The 22539-nt window shown below is 52.9% G+C and overlaps 8 protein-coding genes across 8 annotated transcripts; 3 read left to right on the forward strand and 5 right to left on the reverse strand.

The window, feature by feature from the left end:
• Positions 1-1040: 1040 nt before the first annotated feature.
• VTN49DRAFT_2318 (uncharacterized protein) lies at positions 1041-3102 on the forward strand (the record flags this gene model as incomplete). The annotated part of the gene is made up of 5 exons (XM_069410030.1): positions 1041-1080; positions 1133-1195; positions 2344-2612; positions 2669-2747; positions 2834-3102. The coding sequence occupies 5 exons, from the start codon at positions 1041-1043 to the stop codon at positions 3100-3102; spliced, it is 720 nt and encodes a 239-aa protein (XP_069268876.1).
• Positions 3103-3167: 65 nt separating this feature from the next.
• On the forward strand, positions 3168-3570 carry VTN49DRAFT_2319 (uncharacterized protein; the record flags this gene model as incomplete). Its single annotated transcript, XM_069410031.1, has 2 exons — positions 3168-3340; positions 3435-3570. 2 exons carry the CDS (start codon positions 3168-3170, stop codon positions 3568-3570), a joined length of 309 nt encoding a protein of 102 aa, XP_069268877.1.
• A 961-nt stretch (positions 3571-4531) lies between these two features.
• On the forward strand, positions 4532-8172 carry VTN49DRAFT_2320 (uncharacterized protein; the record flags this gene model as incomplete). The annotated part of the gene is made up of 2 exons (XM_069410033.1): positions 4532-7032; positions 7086-8172. The coding sequence occupies 2 exons, from the start codon at positions 4532-4534 to the stop codon at positions 8170-8172; spliced, it is 3588 nt and encodes a 1195-aa protein (XP_069268878.1).
• A 642-nt stretch (positions 8173-8814) lies between these two features.
• On the reverse strand, positions 8815-11672 carry VTN49DRAFT_2321 (uncharacterized protein; the record flags this gene model as incomplete). Its single annotated transcript, XM_069410034.1, has 2 exons — positions 8815-10697; positions 10751-11672. 2 exons carry the CDS (start codon positions 11670-11672, stop codon positions 8815-8817), a joined length of 2805 nt encoding a protein of 934 aa, XP_069268879.1.
• Positions 11673-11687: 15 nt separating this feature from the next.
• Positions 11688-14107, reverse strand: VTN49DRAFT_2322 (uncharacterized protein; the record flags this gene model as incomplete). Its single annotated transcript, XM_069410035.1, has 6 exons — positions 11688-11709; positions 12142-12194; positions 13394-13688; positions 13746-13838; positions 13981-13996; positions 14071-14107. The coding sequence occupies 6 exons, from the start codon at positions 14105-14107 to the stop codon at positions 11688-11690; spliced, it is 516 nt and encodes a 171-aa protein (XP_069268880.1).
• Positions 14108-14250: 143 nt separating this feature from the next.
• On the reverse strand, positions 14251-15811 carry VTN49DRAFT_2323 (uncharacterized protein; the record flags this gene model as incomplete). Its single annotated transcript, XM_069410036.1, has 8 exons — positions 14251-14284; positions 14389-14398; positions 15108-15159; positions 15231-15332; positions 15393-15464; positions 15525-15589; positions 15680-15697; positions 15805-15811. 8 exons carry the CDS (start codon positions 15809-15811, stop codon positions 14251-14253), a joined length of 360 nt encoding a protein of 119 aa, XP_069268881.1.
• Positions 15812-16096: 285 nt separating this feature from the next.
• VTN49DRAFT_2324 (uncharacterized protein) lies at positions 16097-18553 on the reverse strand (the record flags this gene model as incomplete). The annotated part of the gene is made up of 1 exon (XM_069410037.1): positions 16097-18553. The coding sequence occupies one exon, from the start codon at positions 18551-18553 to the stop codon at positions 16097-16099; it is 2457 nt and encodes an 818-aa protein (XP_069268882.1).
• Positions 18554-19510: 957 nt separating this feature from the next.
• On the reverse strand, positions 19511-21154 carry VTN49DRAFT_2325 (uncharacterized protein; the record flags this gene model as incomplete). The annotated part of the gene is made up of 7 exons (XM_069410038.1): positions 19511-19606; positions 19670-20116; positions 20173-20261; positions 20317-20386; positions 20442-20501; positions 20568-20942; positions 21014-21154. The coding sequence occupies 7 exons, from the start codon at positions 21152-21154 to the stop codon at positions 19511-19513; spliced, it is 1278 nt and encodes a 425-aa protein (XP_069268883.1).
• Between the last annotated feature and the right edge of the window lie 1385 nt (positions 21155-22539).

Genomic DNA, 22539 nt, shown 5'->3' on the forward strand with positions numbered 1-22539 from the left:
TGCATACTTCGGACATTTAACCCGATGGGCAGATAAGGACAGATTACGCAAGTGACGTGTGGGAAGAGTGTGAACAGCCGAACGACAGCGAAGACTTCCGAACTCAAAAGGCTGTTGAATGGAGACTAGCGCTGAGTTCTTGTTCGAATCTTGTCAGACTGAACAGACATCAGGACCAATATTTACCGAGCTTCACGGCATTCGAGTCTGACACAATTAACGGCGTAATAAAGACTTGGCGAACATTCCCGTGCCTTGACATCATTTCCTTGGTATTAACAGTAAATTAGAAGAAAGTACTCGTATAAGAATTCGTGCCTGTGAGCCGGCCGATTCTTCCTGCGGCCCTCAAGCCTCTCAGTTCTTGCTCGCCTTGTCCGCTCCAGAGCATTAAAGTACATACCAAAGGCACTGGACCAGGCCGCCGCAAACAGGGAGCGGTCGGCCCCGGCAATGCTGATTGGCAGATGGGCCAGACCTGTGAAGACCAGGGTCCCTTGCAAAGGCACGTGCAGACTAATCGGGACCAGCCAGTGTACCCGTAGCCGCGCGGTATGCTTCGAATGCTTGACTCGCTGAAGTGAAACTAAGCATGTCGGATCACATTTCACACAGACTTCCTGCTGCTAACTCTTCAACACAAGGAGTAAAGACAAGCGAAACCCGTGTCACCATGTGCCTCGATAGGAGACTGCTTCTGTTGTGCCTGCCGTTTCTGCAGAGGTGCAGCGACGGCGCCGGAGAACTAAGATGCAATATTTTTTTTTTTTTTTTTTCAATTGCGCATATACTCCGTAAATGCTGAGCCGGGTACCGAGCGCTAGCCACAGAGTGACAGGTTGCAAAGGCTTTGTTTGCTGTTGCAACCAGCTCTTCCGTACCACTCGAATCGGTCCTGCATACAAACACAAACTCAGTATACTGTCATCGTTGAACATCTGACTAGTCAGTCATCAATCTTTTTGGGGATTCAACAGAGTCAAGTTATTCCATCACGGCGGAATCATCCGCTTAGGCGCAGTCCGTGAACGCCACGAACAATGCCGCTGTCGACGTCGAGGCTGGACACCTTGGTACGGGGTTCCTCCATTGAATTTCTCACCAGAGTACGGTGCTTACTTCGGTCTCACAGTTGAGAACGATATGCCCCAAACGTGTACCCCTCTCCGGGGGAAGAAGCACTTTATAGCTTCGCGTGAGTTCATTGTTCACAGCATCCCGAGACTGATTCTGAAGGTTCCATAAAATTTCTTCAGAGATATATCGGCGTCTCCACCAGATTTACTCATTCCCACCATCTCGATCTCGCATTTCCTCTAATTATTTTGTAGGACAACCAGTACAGCATGGGAAAGGTGCATGATCAGCCATACAGTTGATATCATCTCAATTCGATTGCATAAGATCTTCTCAGCGAGGGCCGCGAGCTCCGGAAGTCTAGTCGGAGACTCTCGGCCGCGTAGAATTTCTATGTGCAACCAGGGCCGCAACGGCGAGAAATACATCAAGGCTTGGAATTTCTTGTGCTTCGCCCTGTTTACTCAAGTTGTCCTTTTTCAGCGAAATAGTCAAAGACATTATACGCTTCCTCAAACTGAAAGAAAGAAGTCGGCGATTAGTCAACCTCTTGTTCCAAATCTTTGAACCGAACCTTACAGGGACCATAACTGGTAAGGTACTCTTCTGCCTGTTTGAGAAACCATTCCGTGAACTTAATGTCTGTATCGAAATCCTCACGGGCGTGATGCGACGTCCAAGCGGTCTCGTATTCTCCGTCAAGCTAAAATGGTGCGAAAGTCACTTTCTCGCAGTCAGTAGGAAAGTGATGTATGTTTCCATCCTCCAAATTCAGGATGTACATTCGTAAAAGGACCGAACTCTTAATTTCTCGGGCGGGTCAATCAGGAAGTTGTCGCTGGCAATGGCAAGAAAGTCTATCGTTAAACACAGTTGCTCCTGAGAAACCGATTGCCACGAAATCCGGAATAATTCACCGCCAGCGGCGGAAAGACATGATTTCTCTTCAGCAGGTCTCCGGTGTAGTGGACGTAAGCCAGAGCTGCTGGACAATAGCGATCTGGAATGATAGAAGTGCGGACTCCATAAGATGGAGGTGTCGGAAAATTTACAGACAGGGACTGATAGTCTACTCCGTACTCCATAAAATTATGGGACCCGTTCCACTATGAACTTGACACCTGCTGCTTGGCTCATCCATCCATTCGCATTGTATCTTACATTCACGAGACTAGTCGAACCAAAGGGAGATTACGTGGCCATGCAGATATTCCGAACTCCAAAGTCCGAGGACAATCAGCCGATATCTGAACAAGATTGAGTTAGGGTTCGGGATCCACCAATTGCGGCTGAAGCTGTGGCTTTCATTGTGGCTACGCAGTCCCAATCTTGGGCATGATGCCAAGGAAATTCCCGTCGAAACGATGACTAAGCATATATGCCAAGACTCGTTTCTCCCGCAAGCCGAATCTCGCCAAAGTCGGAACCTCCATCGCCCTGATTCTTCCGCCAGAGCACCCTCACTTCGAGACGAACTCTGTCATCCTCACCGCGATGATGTCCCAGTCTCTTCGCGCCTCGGTGAGACCTTCCACGTTGACGGTCGCGCCCACGCTCAATTGGCTCATGGCTGACTGATATTGATGTGCAGCGCTCTCTGCTTGCCCGTGCCACACGGCCGTCGGCGGCCGTCGCCCGTCGTGGCTTTGTGAGCAGTGCGATTCGTCGGGGTATGTTTGTTTGACCTCCTTTTTATGGTATTGGTCAATATTGTGAGGACTCCAGCAATTGACCCGAGTTTTGTGGCAATGATTAGCCGATCCTGTGCAGGATCTCTACCTGCGGGAACTCCGCGCCTACAAGCCCTCTCCTGTCAAGCCCGGTGACGCCGAAGCGCATGTGCAGAAGTTTTCCGCTCCTCAGCCGCCGCCGTCGCCGGAGGAGGCCAACATCGCCAATGAACTGAAGGAGTACGAGAACCAGGCTGTCGAAGTCGAGGGTCAGGCTGCTGCTGGTGAGGAGCCGATCAAGGAGGAAAGCTGGTTCGAAGAGGAGGAGGAAGAGGCTGCTGCTGCCGCTCATTAAAGTGAGCAGCTATTGGCTCTCTCCACCAGATGCGGGCTGGTATCCGCTCTATTTCCGATTGATAGATGTTTGCGGAGATCCGCGGATGTTCTGGATCGCGTCTTCGGTGGTGTAGCCTGATGCATAGTGACTTCGAGAGCGTGCGGATTGTGATGTCCCTGATGATGAAATTCTGGGTCGAACGGGGGGGGGCTCCGTTTTCTGGACGCATGTACATTATCAATGTGTGCCAGCTTCTGTCAAAGCAATAGAATTCTATCTTTAATCGTCCTCCCTGGGATTGGTCCAAAGATTATCATTCCCTGCTGCATTTGTACACTCTGTCTCGACAGTGGACGTGCAGAGCGAAGCGTGGCACCGCCACCGATGGCCAACTGTTACCTCTTTGCCCGCTATCGGTACCATTTTCGCAGCCATGGTTCCTATACGCTTGGAAAGTTTTTTTTGTATGCGGAGCCGATCTACTAATTGGTCGCCCGATCGACTGATAGTGGAAAGTCAGAAATTTGAAATCACCCCATTTCGACCCATTATTCTTCCATCAGCCTAGTACTTCTCGTACTCGTATCAGGAGCCAAATAGCCAATGTGGTCTCCGCAATAACACCACGGAGATGCCGGGCCAAGTCAACAGCCACATTCCCTGGTCGTGCAACTCCATGCCTTCACAGGCAGCTCGCGTCCTGAGGATCAACATCAGTGATTTACTGACTGGGTTGGTCTCATTCATTCCTCAGGCGCAGATCCCCGCCAATAATGCCACCTGGTGAGCGTCAAGCTTCTTGATTCTTCACTAGGCATTTACTCAACTCCCCTCTCGTTTCATTCGTTTCCTTGGTTTCTGCCATCCCCCAGATTTTATGCATGTTTCTTGACGGAACCCCGATGAACTCTTAGATAAATTACTTTTATCGTCTAATATTGTGACTTTTCTTTTTCTTCTTTATGACACAAAGTATCGACTCCTGTACTAGTACGGAGTAGTCAATCGCTAGGGAGAGCTCGATCGCTGTCTCACTGCGCCCTACTCAGACCTATTTCTCTCCCTTGCCTGGCCATTTAAACCTGAGACACGGTGACACCCGTTATTTCATCATCCCTGAGAGGAATGCAACACGACTGAATATTCTCGAGCCTACGCTCATTTCCGCCCTGTCCCGGCGACGACTCTTGATTTGTCCTCGAACCTAGTGGTCGATCCACCGGCGATCGTGGGCCCCGGTGAGCTCAGCTTTGAAGGAGCTCATCGTTTTGCTATTTTGCAACTATTCTTCTATTTACTCTCAAATCTTTGATCTCTTTTGAGCCTGTCTATTGATCGTTTCTCTTTTCCGAGATCAATGGTTCCAATGGCTTAAACTTGAGTGGTGTTCGTTGGTCGCAGCCCGCCCAGCCGTCGCTCGCCAACTAAAAAAAGGCCCCAAAAAACGATGGCGCAACCGGCGCTTCAAGCTCCGGTTGCCGCCAATACCAGCGATGCCGACAACGCCGAATCATTCCTGCACCGCTCCCCCAGAGTTGCTAGACCAACCCCTAAGAACGCCGAAAGGCAGCCACGCTCGCCGCACGCAGAGAAAACGAATGTAGTGAATGGAGTGAACGGAGTGCCTCAGAATGGGAACGATGCGTCCGTGAACAAAGAAAGCAACGCGCCGACCGGGCGGAGGGAGCTCCTTCGGCGGGTATCTCTCATCTCCAAAAACAAAAGCAGAGCGCCCGAGTCGCGGCGGCAGCAATACAAGCTTGAGGCGGAATCGCCACCGTCGCAGAATGCCAATGGCACGCGAATTGAGAAACCGAAAAGTGATGACTCGGAGGTTGCGATCAAGCCAAACTCTAACGGTTTGCCGCAAATCACCACGCGCCCGGTAAGAGTCCGGTCCATGCCGGCCATGGAGCGGCTCGCCACGTTGGCGCGGAGGTCTTGGATCTCGTCGTCTCGGTCCCGTACTCCATCCCCGCCGCCCAATGACTCTCCGCAACGGGGATCACGCTCCAATGACCATTCGCCGCCGTCCCCTCCCTCATCCAGATCCCGCCGGTCGTCCCCAGAAAGATTGGGCCAAAAGCAGAATCTGCCTGAAGAGGATGTGACGCCAGAACGCCCGGGTCGTCCTCGCCGGCGGTCAGTGCTGGGAAGGAAAGTGGACCGTCCGCGAGGTACCTCCAGGAGTCGAAGCAGATCGGTCGGGCCTCCGTCGAGCGTGTCTTCGCCCTTTGACAAAGACTCCTTAGAGACACAAAACGCCTCGGCCCCGGCGCTACCTCCGCTTCCAAAACAAGGAGCCACGCCAGCCATAACACCCGTTGAGCTTCAGAGGAGGAAAAAGGACGAGCTCTGGAGTGCTTACAGATCGCTGGATGCGGACTACCAAAAGTTCACTACCAAGCCAATTCATCTCAAGGTTGGTGTGATCCGGTCGTCCCTACTCCCGTTCCTGGCCCGCTATGGTTCGCACCCTTCCGTTCAGAATCTGCGGCCGGAGGATCTGGACCGCCGGGTTAACATCTTGAACAAGTGGTGGACGGGGATTCTTGAGATCCTCCACGGCAAGCAGCACAGTCAGGGTATCGCAGGTACCGACCGGCCAGTCTATTTAGAAGCGGCGGCAGGAATCATGATGCTGCAGGAGTGGAGGATTCCCTTCACAGCGCAGACCGGAGCACAGCAGGCGAGCGAAAGTCGAACGAGTAACTCGTCGTTGGACTCTGGGGGCTCGGAATTCGTCGTTGAGTCCATCCACCACAACATCCGGAATATGTTCGTCCAGAATCTGCTATCGCAGATGGCGTTCGTGGTGGAAAAGATGTCCCTGCGGCTTGCACCCGCCAGTCTCGTTTCGTTCTGCGGGAAGGCCTGTGCGTACGCTTTCTTCTTTTGCCCCGGTGTCGCCGAGATGCTCGTACGACTGTGGAAGACACCCTCGGATGTGCTGCGTCGCGTGCTAGCAGAGGCATCGGTGCACAGGGGCTGCGAAAGCCACATCCCGACGGAAGAGTGGGCCTTGAACTTTCCGCCGGCTATTACCTCATTGACGTTTTCGTCGCATGCCGGCCTGGTGCGATACCTGCGCCAGCCGCCCGAACTCCCGCTTAGTGCATCTCGGATCCCGTGGAACGGGCCATGGACGGCTCGCTGGTGCGGCCGAGAAACCGATCTCTTTTTCGTGTTTGTCAAATATTTCCATATCCTCCTGTGCGAGTTCCTCCCGAAGGACACGCCGAAGTCGAAACGGATCTTCGCCCCGGGTGTCCTATTAGTCCATGGCCAGCTGCTGGTGGTTCTGGAAGACACGCTATACCGGCAATCTGGGCCACAGCCCCCGGAGCCGTATCAAACAAGCTTGATAACGTTTGATGACTTCGTGGAAGGGCCAGATGCGTCGATGTCTGGACCTTCGTTGCCGTCCGCGAACTGTCAGCGGTCTATGGCAACGAACAGACTAATCATTCTCTTGCGCGATATCCTGTCTGACTCGGCCAAGGAGATGAGAACCCTGCGAGAGATATACGCAGAGACCTTCACGGGCATTCTGCAGACGGCGGCGAGGAAGACGTCCCTGTTCAACCACAATGCCTGTTATGTGCTCTGCGACTTTCTCGAAGAAGCCATTCCTATTCTTCATCGTTACAGCAAGAAGAACAAGCATGAGGTCTTTGACTGGGCGTTTTGGACGGACGTGTGCCGACGAATGATGCGCAGCGAGAACTCATTGACCGAAATGCGTGTGTTTGCATTTGTGTTCGCCGTCTGGGCAACTTGGACGGGTTCACCAGAGCGACATCGCGACCTGTGCTTGGGATTGCTGCTGAACGATGATTGTTTCTACCGATACTTTGGCAACTGGAATCCGATGGTGCGCGCGTTCTTCCATCGGTTGCTGTGCTGGCGGGTGGCCAGAGTCACCGGGGAGAACCATTCAGTGGAGATGTGAGTTACCAGACTGATCGAAGACAAGTACAGGAAACTAATCCAGCTGTCAGGGAAATTTGCAATACTCTGGCGGCCAAGCTCCAGCAGGTGTGGGCTTATTACGTGGTCGCCAACGAAAGGGCTGTGAAGGAGAACAAAGCTCCTATCCCGACTGCCCCATGCAGTCCCGCACCAGGACGGCGGCTACTAATCATTCGAACCAACACGCAACCATCCCCGCCGAACCTGATGATGTCTTTTGACCGAGTCATTCCTCCGACGTCGTCGGGACTAACCCTATCCTCTGGAGGCGCCATTATCCAAAGGGTGGACGCCGTCCAAGAACAACAAAAGAGCGGCAATGGCAGTAGCAGCAAATGGAGTCTGCTCAAGAATATGTTTAGCTCCTCCAAGGCTGGAGCTGAACCGGAAAGCCCACGACCTGGTAGCAGTGGGAGCAACAACTCCGATGAAAGCGATGCTGGCGCCACCATCGACGACCGCGATCGGGGGTCATCGTCGCCACCGACGCCTCTGTCGCCATCCGACGAAGTGTCGAACGGCAGCGGGCCGGGATCGGGACCGGGGTCCCCCCAGCACCGCCCGCCGTACATTTTCAAGTTCTCGCTCGAGTGGCAGCCGCCGGAGCGGCGGTTCCCGGTCAATGAGCCGCTGCGTGTCTACCCACCACGTCTGCCGTCGGCTACATACAACTCCCTGCGCGAGCGACAGCGGAGGGCCACCATCACCGCTACCCCCACTATTGACCGGTCCTCGAAGATCGAACCTCGACCCCCCGGCACCACTACCACCACCACACGCCCGAGCACTGTCGGCTCTTCCACATCCAGAGCAAGTGCGCCTTCACCGTCATACCACACTGACGAGTACAAAGAAGAACAAGATCCAGAAGAAGAAGAAGAAGAAGAAGAAGATACAGACCAAGAGGAGAAAGGAGAAGGGAGAGCCGCCGAGGCCAAACAAACATTCCCTCCATCCCTGATCCAGCAGCGGATCTACCTTGGCCGCGCCCTCGCTGAATGGAACCACGTCGTCGGCGAGTGTGACTCGTTCTTCCATCGGCGACGCGCCGAGGGTGTGCCGAATGACCGGCTCGTAGAGACGCCGGTTTTGGCCATGGATGGTGTGCGCAAATGAAATCCTCTTTATACCACTCTCAGTTTTCCCTATTTGCATCCCAGATACGGGCGGAAGCATGTCACTGTACATAAAGCATTCCCCTGCATAGCGCCACGGATGGGGAGGGTTGATTCACATCTGTTTTGATATTTTTTTTCGGTCCTCGTTTGTTTCTTTTTCAGGCGGATGTCTGGGCAAAGTATCGATTTGTGTGTATCTAAGGGATTTTTTTGATTTCTGTGTTTGTTTTTATTTTTGTGTGGAACGGGTTTCATTTGGTCGACTGACCCAGTACAGCGTGCGAGAAGCAAGTCGATCGATGCGATCGATTCAGTATTCATCATTGATAGATAGATGGCGGACGGTTTATCTGGGTTTTTCTTTTCTTTTGATCAAGCAAGGGAAGTCATGAGTACATAGCTAATACATAATGAATGGGATGGTGTTTCAATCGTGTCTAGTTAAGCTATGTTGTTGGTTTTGATGTTGATGTCAAAATGTCTTTCATGTAGACACAGAATACAGAATGGAACAAAACGGAATGGACGAATCAAGCAAAATCGATACTCCATGTTATTATTTACTGTTTAAAACTATTTCATGAAGCGAGCTACTCTGACGAATCGTATACATGCTGTATCGCTAATGCTAGGGTTCATATCAAGCAGATTCCTTCTCTTCGGCGGTAGTAGGGGCACCTTCACTCAGAGCTGAGTCATTGTTGTTAGTGTCCGTGGGCGGTGACGGTGACGGTGATTGTGGTGGCGTGTCCTTCGCATCTGTTGACGACGATGATTGCTGTTCCGTGTCCTTACTAGCTGCTGCGGCGGCGGCGGCGGTGCCCTCCTCTGTGTCGGGACTTGTAGACACCAGCGCCGGTTCTTCTACTGCTGCCTTGGTCTCCTTGTCCTCCTCCGCAGGTGTGTCGACATCTGGCTTGGCCGGTTCGGCTGGTGGCTTTTCCTCTTCCTCGGAACGTGTTACCTCTGCATCCGCCGCCGTAGTGACTGGTGGCTCGGGAGGAGGAGCCGTGGCGGCAGACTCGCCAGCTGGTTCCTTGTCTGCTTCCGCAGATGCCGCGGCCGGTTTGATTGTTGTCCCCGACACGTGCAACGTGCCATCCGCGGTGACCTCCCAGACACTCCACGCATCCATGATGCGGACCTCCGGGATAGCCGGTAGCTGCGATGTTGTTGCGGCGGCCGCGGTAGTAGGCTTCCTCCGCGCTGGCCCCCGTGCACGGCCCTTGCGGGCATCGCTCAGCGGCTTCTTCTCGGCTGGCGGCTGCTCTTCCTTCTCTGTCTCTTCCTTTTCCTCCTTCTTGGGCTTTGGTCCCTGAGGTCCCGCCTGCAGGCGCGAGTTCAAGTCCGCCAAGAAGTTGGCCTTCAGACCCGCAATCTTGCCGCCTGCCGGGCGGGCGGGAACAGCTGGGCGCGGCTTGCTTTCGGGTGCCGCAGCTTCCGCAGCGTTCTCATTCGCAAACTTGGGCAGGCGAGCAAGCACCGAAGGCTTGGGCCGCTCAGGGATCTGCGGCGGTTTCTTCTCCTCTGTTGATAGATTGGGCTTGGCGCGTTGCGGGCGCGGAGGAATGGCTGGCCGAGGAGGTACAACCGGCTTGGTGTTCTCCGGGCTGGTCACCTTGTTCTCGGTAGGCTGCACTGTTGTCACCAACTGCTGACTCTCTGGAACGTCTTCCCAAACATCCCGACTTGGGAACCGCCGTTGCAAATTTTCCGGACGTGGCGGCTTCTCTGGTTGGGTGGCCTCTGCTGCCACCTGCGACTCAGGCTGCTCCTTCGGTTTCTCCTGCTGCTCCTCTGCTTCCTTTGCGGGCTCCTCCTTTGGAATTTCCGGAGTGGAGACGCTTGCCTGCAGTTGTAAACTATCCGGAGCGTCTTCCCAGATATCCTGACTAGGGAAACGGTGTTTTAGCGCATTTTCACGCTTCTTGAATCGCTCCTCCGGTGGGATCGGCTTCTCGCCCTTGTCATCGTCAGGGAACAATGGCTCGTACTCTTCCACGTCCTCTAGGGGCGTATGAGCATCATCCCGCTCTTCACCACGTGAGCTCCAGCGAGCGAGGGTGAGCGAGGCGCGATGCAGACTGCTGGGTCGACTGCTAGTGCCACTAGGCGTGCGGCTATGAGAGCCGTCGATTTCATGCGGCTCTGTGCTCATGCGTCGCGGCGAGACAGCAGGGTGCATAAATGCGGACTCGGGGCGCACCTCATCGGCCGCCAAGATCGGCTCGTCGTCGACAGCCACGTCGTCTGCATCCTGGGCAGTGTGGTCCGCGTTATCATGAAGATGTGGGTCATCCACATGAATGACACGGCCCGCGTCGCTGCTGGCTACGGATTGGCCACTGCGCGTACGCTCCAAATCTTCGGGAGCATTCGCCTGTCGGAGAGGAGACTCGACGGCGGGTTGCGACGCGTCGTTGCGTGCAGCGGTGGGGCCTGGACTAGCTAGACGAGCATACTCCTCCGTAGCAATGTAACCGACTTCCTCCTCTGGGGTGCCGGTCACGGCGGGAGACGTGCCTGCATGTCGCTGTTAGCAATATGATTCTTTTGTCACGGCAGATGCAACCCACCAATTCCACTGCCTTTTACAGCCGAAGAACGAACGATCCGGTTCAGATCGTCGCTGCTTAGGGCCCAGTCTGGTCGCGGGGCGATGGCAGGACCATATTGGCCCTCCTCACGAGCGAGCTCATCCGGGTGCTTTTCATACCAAGCCTTCTCGAACTTATCGTTGGAGTGCACACCATGGCCATGAAGCCCGTAGCTGCCCGGAGGCAGTATGTCGCGGCTGCTAGAACTCCGGTGATGGTGACGACTCGAAACTGAGGCGGAGCGAGGCGCCGGCGATGGTGCTTGCACAGGGCCAGCATCAGGGTACATCGGAACGCACTGGCCGACCTCAGAATCTTCCTCATTTTGTGCAAGCGAGTGGCGACGACTCGCAGACGTGGTGGAAGACGCTCCGCGGGAGATGGTCGGTCTCGAATGCAGGGACCGACCCTTCCTCTCACTGTCGTCGTGATCCTGCGGGGTTGGGGTGGGTGGCTTGCCCACACCCGCTGCGGCCGCCTGTCGCGAATCCGTTCGAGTGACGGCCTGGACCTTGGCCTTCGCGCTCGAAGGGGGCAGTGAGGGCTTGGGAGCATGCAGCTGTAAGTCGCTGCTGATGTTCCTCGTCTCCGCCGGGGTCGCCTGTTCTGACGACCCCGTATCGATCGGAAGATCTTCGTATTCAATGCCTTCTTCGCCCAGCGAAGGAATCGTGACACTTGGTGGGCGCTGCGGCGGCTCGTTTGACGTTATCCGAGCAAGGCCCGCGCCCGAAGGGGGGTCGTTCAAGGGAGACGGCGCATAGCTGTCTCGCAAGGGAGATGACGACCGATCGGTCCGGCGATGGGCAGGACGAGGCGGTATTGAGGGGGCATTGGCGGCCGGGTTTCGAGGCGATCTTGTCGGACGCGGTGGTATCGCTGGTGCTGTTGGCGCAGACATGGTGGAGGCACAAGCTCAAAGACGAATGGGAGGACGACTGGAATGCAGGAACGTCAGCACGACTTTGTCGACCCAACCGAAGAACAGTATGCAAGGCATTTCAAGAAGCAAATTGTATCAATCAACAAAGGCACGACCAGCCAAAAAAAAAAAAAAAAAAAAAAAAAAAAAAAAAAGACTGATAGAGAAGAGGCATTCGCTCTTCCTAATGTAGCCGTGACTAACCGCGGGGAGGTCACGCTCCAGAGATCCCAACCAAGGCACAGGACAAGAAACAGGGCAACTAATTCAACGCAAACGAATAGTACCAGGTAGATTGTAGAGAACAGATAATCTGTAAGATTCATGAAACAGGCAGCTTATCAGAGGTGAATATGATGTACACCGCTTGCTCCAGGAATTCCATTGTCTATAAACGCAACAAGGCACGAGACATTATTTGCAAGAGAAGCCCAATGACTCAACTCACCTCTCAGAGAATTCAAAAGCGTAAATAGAATACGGAGTAATCAAGACACGAGCCTTGATTTGCCCAGTATCTGTTGGAATGCTGCTTCGTGGTCCCAGTAGTAGCTCTCACCGAGAACTGGAATACTGAATGGAGAGAAACGTGGAAGATAGGGAGGGCAGAGAGAGGGATCTTGTCGATTGGGCACATCCAATGGGGAAGTGGTCGCTTGGAGATTCCAGACCTCAACCCGCAATGGTGAATCTGCACATGAGTATGAACTCAACGCCCTAACTATGGCGTATGATGATCAACGACCTGCCCCTTGGAACATGACCTCAGATGGGGTTCACCCAATCAGGCGTTCTAGAGATACGGATTGCTTATTGCCACGAACCTGCCCTGATTGACCCACTCACTGAAACGGTCATGATACTGTTTTTTACTGCCCAGACTGACGTACAGTTCGTTGGATTGGCTGTACCAATACGTGAGCTAGTGGCGAATGGATCCCCAGGTGGTGCGTGGATATAGGTTAGGTTACTGCATAGACCGGAGTCGTCGTCACAGGGACACCTTTCGAACATATCCATGGTTGGACCATGATTGATCAGATCAGCAGATTCCATGTTCTGGAAATATCGATGGACTTCATCTAAGCTAGCAAAGCTGGGGTGGACAAGAGAAAACGAGATTGACCGGCAGAGAGGAGGGGAAGGCGATCTAGCATTTCTGCCTCAGGCAGCTTGCTCAGCCGCAGGACTCGCAAGCACGGGTACCTCAGCAGCTCAGCCACAAAAATCGGATGTTGGGCCCAAGACAGCGATCCGATTTTCTGGCCAGATAAGGTACGCCTGGATGTCAGCTTCGATTTGCGAGTGCAAAAAGTCATAACGCTATCGTCAGCTTTAATAAAATGGCCTCAATTATATCACTAAGAAAAGGTACATAATAGTAAAACTGCTCATTTCCTGAGACGATGCGCCATAGCCTCCAAACAATCAGAGTAGTACAGTGTTGGCTGCTCTTCTTGCGAGACAAAACAATCTTTAAAAATACAATGCCATGACAGCATGAAAAGCGTATCGTCTGAATGCAATCGAAAACGCAGAGCCAACGGAGGAGGTATCAAAGCCCTGTTACAGTCGTAAACCACCCTGAAGCCAAATTCAAAACACGTTCCGACACAGCATCGTCCTGTCTCATGCAATCCGTTGATCGTAGTCTTTCAAGCCGGGACAATTACCAATGGCCGGGCTCCGGAAGATCATACCACCATCCGCATCAGTCCGGCGCCGCCGAGCGTCTTGCTGCTCACAAATTCCTGGCTCTTGGCGGCAGCCAGCGCGTAGAAGATTCCGGCGACGGCGAGAAGGACGGCCGCTGCAATCAGACTAGACGCGCCGGCGACGAGACTAACCCATTGCACAGCGCTCATAATGGCGTACATGGCGGCGCGCATCCAGTGGGTGCTGAAACGGCGAATGAAATTGTCGAACTTCTCGGACGTCGGGCATATGCGCAGCAGGAACGGTACTTCAACAAAGAGGATGATCGGAGCGTAGACCCTGGTGAAGTAGTATGAGCATAGAGCGACCACCGGATGTAGATAATCCCGCACTCACAGGCAGATTATACTAAACAGGATGCGTATACTGGCGCTGAAGATGTTGGCGACTCCGACAGCGAAGCAGAGAAAGATGCAAATGACTCCGGTCCTACGAAAGAGTGTCAGTCGTCACGGCAAGCTATTTCGGAAGCTACCAGCTAGTGTTTGCGAGCGCCGTAAACCGCGTTTAGGGCGAAGAACAACCCGGAGCTGGTGCTGCGGCTGCATGGGAATTCGAGCATAATACGCACCATTGCCCGTAGATACCTGCAGCAAGGCCAAGCAGTTAGTGATCATGACAAAATATCAGCACCATAAAGTACCGGTTTGGGGGAACTCACCGAAGTTTCTCGAGCGAAACTCCTCTGCCAAAGACATCGTCGAAGATGGCCGTTACCAGGAAAGCGCGACAACGAAGCGAAAGTATGAAGCGGAATGGAAATAAATTGAGAATTCCGCGTGCTCTAGACTCGCTGAAAGCCCGTCTGGCTCGAAAGCGATCGCAAATGAGAAGCTGGACGTTAAGTAACCGGAGACGTGGTAAGTTTGCGCAAGCTTCAATTCAACTTTTCAGTCAGCCAGGCAACACCCAACTGGAAGAGCAGTGCCAAGAAGGAGCAACGTAAGCGTTTTTCAGATGCGAAAGCAGATCGACGCACCTTAAGAGACCTATTGTCGGTTGATTGTTCTTTGTCGGAGGGAGGACTGCAGGTCTGAAAGCTGATGCTATTTATTTATGATCTGGGTGATTTCCGGCTAAACCCCAAACCGCCATAACTAGCCCGTTAAGCCAACTCCGCGGTCTTTTTATGGTGCGTCTGCGATTACGCTGCGGGAATGGAACACAATTCCAAAGGCAGAACTATTCATTCTCCTGGCGATTAATTCGTGGGATCGTGTTGTTAATTTACATATTCCGCCTGTTGAATTATATACAGGACGGAGTACTTGGGCGCTTATGTACATGCAGTCAATGTTCCTTCCCTCGCCCACATAAACGCAACGGTCAGGTACCGAACGCGAGGGACAGGGGGATGAAAAACTAAACAGCATGGCCCAACAGGAGAAACACAGTTGGACGGTCACATGCGTACACTTCGGCACTCCCAGACGCGCTGCAACGCAGCCAACAACGGGCATGTGTACTTACAATAAGACTTACAGTTTCATTCAAGCTACGACGAAATTGTAGGTTAATCGATAATCAAGGCACGAGCATAAAATTCTAAAACCAGTACGAGTAACGAGGGGGTGGTAATGAAATATTTTGATTCGAGTGGGCGTTTCTGCTGACGTCTCTAGGCACAATTTGAGATCTATTAAGCAGCAGGGTAAACCAGGCGGAAGATGTCGTTCAAGACGATATAGCTCTGACCACCTGGGATGAGCTGGAAGGTCTGTGTGTAGCTCATCTTCTGCTCATCATCAACCTACAATATTGCACATCAGCGACGACCAAGCCAACCCCGGAAAGACGTCATAGTTCTGTTATAGTCCGTACCTTCAGATGTCCCGTAACCTGGACGAGAACTCCGCCATTGGGGTTGCTGGGTTGGGCATCTAGCGTATTGACGACGTGCTCAACTTTCTGGAAAGGCAGCGACTGCACTCATGCATCAGTTCAACTGAACCATCGGAATGGACCGAAAAGAGAATAGCTCACCATCAACTTCTCCATGATAGCATCCTTTCCGAGGATGCTGGAAGTCTCAAACGTGAGCATCGACTCGGCTCCCTATAGATCCCTTCCATCAGCGTCGGTCCGTCACGGTGACGCCGGACAATAATCGCCTACATAGAGCTCTTTCAGATTTTGCCGGTTTGTGTCAAAGGTATTGTAGTAGAACTGGACGAATTGTTCTAAACCACACAACTCATGACGTTAGGCCAGCCCATATACTCCATCTTATTCCTAACAAAGAACGAACGGCGCTCTGGACGCAAACATACGAGCGACTTCCACAAAGTCTGGATAGACAAGCACAGTCAGTCAACCGTCAAAAAAAGAAAAACAAAAAGGACACAGGAAACAGAGAGCCCATGACTCGGGCCCCCGCAACCATGTGAGCACTTACTAGCCATGATGGATAGAAGCGCGGCACGAAACAAGCGCAGCCACAACGAATTCCGTCAGAAGTGCTCCGTCTCGCAGCGTATGAAGAACTCGATGTCGTCGAAGAGGGGTGGAATAAACGGTGGGGTGAAGCCCTTATCGGGTTTAGCTGTTGATTACCGTAATTGCCTCTTGAGATTAGAGACTTTCCTTTTAGAGTACTTATTTTCCGTATTCCGTGATCTTTCTACCCAACGCCGGTCTACTTTCACCCTCCAGAACATTCTGCATTATATCTATCGCCCAAAGTGTTATTATTGCACCGATTCGTCCTCGTCGGAATCTGCAAACATGTCCTCTGCGCGCGGTCGAGCCTTGCGAGCGCGCGGTGTCGACTGAGACGGAGCGTTCTCTGCAGCCTTGGCCTCATTGCCGCGAGTACTATCTTCCCGGTGTGCGTCTTCCGGTCCCTCATCGGACTCGATATCCATCTCCATTGGTTCGCCATCAATGTTAGCGTCCTCCAAATCGCTGTCCGTCAAGGGCTCTCCGTCGATGTCGCTCATTGGCTCCCCATCCAGATTGCTATCACCCAGCCCGTCGGCCGTGGCGCTGGCTTCTTGCGTCGGAGGGGGTTGATTGGGATCGAACCTGCCGCCAGACAGGTTCTCCTCGTCGACCGCCTTCCATCGGCTCTTCCCTTTGTTGCTGAAGCCGGCGTTGGTCTTTTCTGCCTCGGCCTTCTTCTTTTCTGCCTCTAATTCCTTCTCCGTCAACGGCGGGTTCTCAAACGACTGGACAAAGTGTTCCTGGGCAGCCTGCGAGAACACACACCATCCCTCCCAGAGGTGTAAGATGGTGCCCACGCTACGTTTCCATTTTTCAGCTTTTAGGCGACCCCAACCGAGGTCCTTTTCCAGACGCCCGAGGTGCTCGAAAACCTTGTGTGATCGAAATGCATTCTCGAACAACTGTCGGTAGCGCCAGGCATGACGAACTCCGCTCGTAGCGGACGTAGAAAGAATGTCGGAGATCACGTAGAGACCAACCAACTTGGCCGCAGAAGTGTCGATCTGAGTATTCCGAGACGCACCATTCTCTCCTGGATGTGTCTCGTTTGCTTTGCCCTCTTCCCGAAGGTCTCGGTGTGCGCTCTCGTGGTTAGGGTTAGCATGTGTGTAAGCAAATGGTCGAAGCACGTTTGCGACCAGCATTTCAACCACCTCCTCGCCGCCTTCGCCGGCGTGTTCGATAGCGAAAGCCGTCACTCGAGCCACGTCGCCGCGGCGAAGTCTGGTGTTTGCTGTAGGTAGCCGGGCAAGCAAATGCGTCAATTTGGCTTTTTGAAGAGGATTCATATACCGGACCGCACGCTCAGCATCCATTGTATCATCGGCGGCATTCCGGCGACGCTCGTCCTCCATGTCGGAATCCTCGTCGGAGGAATTGTAATCATCGTCCGAGACAAACTCATCTATCTGAGTGGTATACTCGAACCGAATCACTTTTTCTGGAGCAACCCAAGTTGCACCACCTTCGAATAACACTGAAGATGGCCGTTCGTATCTTGATGTCCGGCCACTGCTCTTGGAATTGGTAATGATGTCCCATAATTTCCACCGATAATATACTCCGCCGGGACTACGTGCATCCCACAACCATGCCCATTTCTCCTCTTGCTGGACTTCTGGTCTGCTCATAAGCAGGGCTTCGAATTCTGGACCATAATTCAGCAAATTCTCTAGTGTTTTGTGAATCAGACGAAGTTGCTTCAAGTCCGAAGGTGGCCGAACTTCAACCTGCGTCGTAGGCCCGGCGCGACCAGCGTGCGGCCCATACGACGACGGCGGCGCAAACCCACCCCGATGGTGACCCGGAGGTGGAGCGCGGTTAAGTCTGCCCGGCGGACCAACATTGATCGTCTTTGCCCCAAATGGTAAAGAGCTGGTCGTCGACGAGCCGACGTTGACCGGCATCCCGGAGTTGATCGCGGCCGACGACAAGTGCCGTGATATAGAGAGATAATACCCGCGGCCCAGATACTTGCCCTGTAGCGCGCTGACTGCCGCATCAATATCTGACCCCGCAGTCTCGCTCGACAACGTGACAATTGCCGACGTGGATCTTCGATCCGTGGACGGGCCTGAGGGTGGGAGGATCTTAACGTTGTCGACCGAGAGATTCTGCGGAATCAACGACTTGATGACGGCCGGCGATGTGCCGGGCGGCATCGAGGTAAGATAGACCGTCGGCTTTGCCGCAGCCCGCTCGGCTTCTTTTCTGTCCGCCGACTCGTCGTCTTCGTCGTCCGAGGCTCGGAAGGCCGAGGCGGCGTCAAGCGCAGTATCGGGCCTCGAGGAGGAAAGGCGCCCGTAGTCGCGGTCGCGGGAAAACGCATCGTGCGTTCGCTTTCGATTCAGCGACGGCGGTGGCCCTAGACTGCCTGGGCCGGAGACGCGATTCGAGGAGCTCGTAAAGTGTCGCTTGCCAGGACCAGGACCACCACCGGCAGGGCCCAGACTGCCAGGACCCGGCGGTCCAAAACCAGATGGTCTCTGCCTTTGAGTGGAATAATGGGTGCGGGAGCTCGAGCTGTCGCCATCTTCCTCGAACGATTTCACAAAGTCCTCGTAGACCGCTGCTGTTTCCGCTAGTTCGCGTTCGCGCTTCGCTGCCGCTTCTGCCTTTTGTCGTTCAAAGAGCGATTTCTTGGGAGCTGGCCCTAGCTTCGATGAGAAATCTGCGACGCCTTTTTTCGCGTCGTCCGACATGATTTTTGGCTCGATTGTCGAGTTCTCTGTCAAGACCTGGCGGCAGCAAGCTCGACAATCTTGCTAGACCTTAGGGAGACGGCATCGCAAATTGCACACCCCGCCTTGGAAGTATTCTAATCCAAATATGGAATAGTCTCCGCCTGGCTCCTCTAAGACCCGTCTTGAAACCTAAGGCATCAATTCCCAATGTATACGGGCGCGGGCTTTGAAGTACATGTATGCCCTTTGGCAGCTTGACAATAGTACCGGGCAGGCAGATACGGTACATTACTCATGCCGCATGTCGAAAAAAACTTATAAACAGTAGACCTTAGTCTTTTTTCTGTACCGAGTCGCAGATGCAATTTGGTAGCCCTTCACCACAGCACATGTTCATGTGAATTTAGGGTATAGGAACGGATTCATCCTTTCCTTAGAACGAAGGGGGAAGTTCAATGAGTATAGGTCCAAGCCTAAGGGGCGATCTGAATTGGAAAGGGTAGAATTTTGAGCACCTCAAGCCCAATATTTTCCTTTTCGTTCTGTGCATGGCACTGCGCAGAAATTGATACGAAACAGATCACCATTTTGCGTTCTGTTACGGAGTATAGCAGAGTGCGTGCAGTTCAGGTTATTTATATCCAGATATTGTACCGTACATTCAGAAGTACATTCACAGCAGCCAGCCGAGAGCAGATTCGCGACTGTCCATCCGGCTCGCTCTCTACTGTAGGCAACGATTGGGTCTATTGAGCGCGAGGCAGAATGCGATTTCAACAAGAACGAGCGAAGTAACAATACATGATAAGAAGCAGCTAAGTACATCACTCTTACAGCTATCAATTGCGTCACCGAAAAGAACAAAAGCAACGTGGATCTTCCATGGAGGTAGTGCAGCCGTGACAAGGACAAAATCATCCTTAAACATATGGACAGTGAATAAGTAGTCTGTACCAATCAATCGGTGATCGTCATCTAGCCGTTTCGGATGTTATCGTAGATAGACGCAGGGTAGCTGATCAAGTTCTCTTCCTGCTCGAGAGACGATGTGCCACCAAGGCTATTAACAAGCTGTAATGGCATCAGTCATCAGCTACTAAGAAACAACTGTAAAGAGGATTCGCTTTGACATACCGTTCCAACGAGACTGTCAGCTCCCGTCTTGTCCGAGCTGCTCTCCCAATACATGCCACCACCCAAGCCTTTTTGCTGGATGTAAGAGGCCTTCTTCTGGACGATAGCCGGCGTGTCGTAGCTGACCATCGTCCGCTGGGCCGCATCATACGAGTAGGATGCGCCAATGTCCTGCAGCTCTATCACTTCGGAACCCGAGAGTGGAAGGTCCTTGTAGTCCCAAACTCCGTTTTCCCAGGACCCAGGCCCAGTGCCGCTGAAGGGAGAGCCCGGACCATCCGTGTTGGTAAAGGCCCTCCCATAGAGCGGAACACCGAGGATGATTTTGTTCGCTGGAACTCCCTGGTTGATGTAGTAGTTCACTGCCTGTTCGGTATTGTATGGTGTTGAGGCAGGGTTGGAGGTGGAGGGGTATAGATTCGCACTGTGGCCGGCAACTGTGTCCCACTGCAATGGATTTAAATAAGCGGTCTTCAACCGAGTGACTTAATGAAAGTGCTTACCGATCCGCTGTAGTCATAGGCCATGAGGTTCCACATGTCTAGGTATTGATCCATGTCTCTCAGGTGGAGTTTCTCGTAATTCGACGGGCCTGGAAATTTCGACAGTCAGTCTCCTCATGAGTGTAGCGTGCGCATGGAGCTTACCAGCTGGAACTGCAGCGGACAAGAGAAGATGCTTGTTGTTGGCGTACTGCGCAGAGTATGCATCTAGAGCCTACATTGATCTTGTCAGAGTCAACTTGTGTTAGCGTCTGAGAAGGAAAACTTACCGATCTCACTTCACGCAGAAGAGCGACAAAGTCGGATGCCTCCTGGTCGTTTGCCGGATACTTTTTTTTTTCGCAAAGGTTTCAGTAAGCTCAAGAGTGAAAGATCAACGGAAGAAGAATAATTACCTCCCAGTCAATGTCAAGTCCATCGAGCCCGAGGTCTTTCACAAAGTTCACGGCTGTCTCAGCAAACTTTTTGCGTCCGGCGTCGGTGGCGGCTGCCCCGGGGAAGTTGGGAGAATAGGTCCATCCACCAATAGAAAGGAGCACCTTGAGGTTGCGGTTCTCCTTCTTCATAAGGTTGAACCGCTTAACGCAGCCATAGACATTGTTTCCTGTGTCGCTCCAGGAATCGTCAGGGTAATGCTTTTCCAAATCCGCGTACGTGTCGCTGAGATACACCTCGCCAGTCTCCGGCCGGACATTGGCGAAAGCGTAGAGAACGTGAGTAATCGTGCTAACGTCCAAGTCCTGGGGCTGAAAGTCGCGAGCATAGATTGCCTGCGCATTGTCAAGCTGTCAATCACTGACGCGGCGACGCCTTTCCTCTCATCCACATGCTCCATACGCACCCAGTTAACGAAATAAGTCACAGACTTATAACCTGTCGCTCGAGTAGCCAGACTCGACGTATTGGCCGCCGGCGACGGAATCGCAGCGGCCATGGCCGTAGCCAGCCAGCCTAGGGGCAGAAGGAGTGAATAGAACTTCATGATGCTGCCGGCACCAGCCGTCCAGGCCAATGAAGTATTCTGAAAAAAACCTATATAGCAGAGGAGGAACTCAAGGGAGCGTTCAAGTTCAAGGAACTCGACAAAGGTGGAAGTGGAAACCTCCTCGAACGAGGAGCAGAAAGGCGTTTTAAATCCATAAACAAGTTTACTCCAATTCATGAGAATTCTTCTTGAGGCATCGTTCTGGAAAATCCCGCCGACGGAGCAAGCCTTACCAAACGTTCATGAGGGGCAAAAGGTCGATAATCCTTTAGGAATGTAACGAAAAAAAGCTCCCATGATTGAGCAATCCACTCATGTGGACTTGCAGATTAGAGTATGCTGCATATTCCATTCAATCCGGTCATTACTTTCGGCGGATTCCTTGACGCTATCCCACCACGCTCCTACGCAAGAGAGAGTATGAGGTTACTGTATGACTCCGGCGACAACGATCAGTAGCATTGATCATTAGGGCCCTAGCCCGGACTCCACGCGAGTAGCAGGTGGCTCCTGTACAACGTTGAATTTCTGCACTGATAGCCAGTGTGACCTTTGGAGGCGCTTAGCATACTCCGAGAAATTGGGGTCAGATGTAGAGGCATTCGTCGGCGAAAGATGGGAGAAAAAGATGGTCCTTGTGATGAATGCGATCGATAATCAAAACTGCCGCTAATACTGATTTGGCTAGTCTACGGCAGATGAGGCCCAGATCTCCAGGCGGCAACTGGCAGCAAGGGTCTTCCCGGCGGCGGTCCACTGCCCCACGAATAAGCTTAATCTTGCAGAGGAATTCGTCTCCAACGCATTTCTCGTCAGTCTCGACAAGTCCGTACCAGTATCTGGAGCCAATGGTATCCCACTATATTTCGCCGCCAGGGACTCGTTCCATGCGCCGTTGTTTGTACCTGGTACGAATGACATGGAAGTTGTCGAACGCCTTTCTGTGCAATGGCCACCCTCGATTGCCCTTCAACGTTATCCCCGGATTCCTTGTCATAATTAGCGCCATTAAACGTGTGGAGTATAAAACGTATTCCAGTACATTACCCAAAACTGCGTCTCCTCTGGCATCCTATCTGCCTCCTGGGTAGAGGTCCCGTTTCTGGCCCGGTTCGGCATCCTCGTATAAGATCACGTGACACATAGAACCCTACAACCAGTGGATGTACCTGAGGCCCTGACAAGAGGTTACAGAAGATAGTGACATGAAGTTACGCCTGGAGATGGATCCATCTTGTTGCTTTTGATTTGATCATTTTCCCACGTGGCTACCAGGCTAACGGATTCCAATCTCCCATCGACCCCTTTGGAAAAAAAACGATTCCGTGTGAAGAACGGCAGATTTTCCCGTTCCAGTATCAACTACCGATTATTTAGAATCG

Source organism: Thermomyces lanuginosus (genome assembly GCF_041956635.1).
Source record: "Thermomyces lanuginosus strain ATCC 200065 unplaced genomic scaffold VTN49scaffold_27, whole genome shotgun sequence".
NCBI classification, from domain to species: domain Eukaryota; kingdom Fungi; phylum Ascomycota; class Eurotiomycetes; order Eurotiales; family Trichocomaceae; genus Thermomyces; species Thermomyces lanuginosus.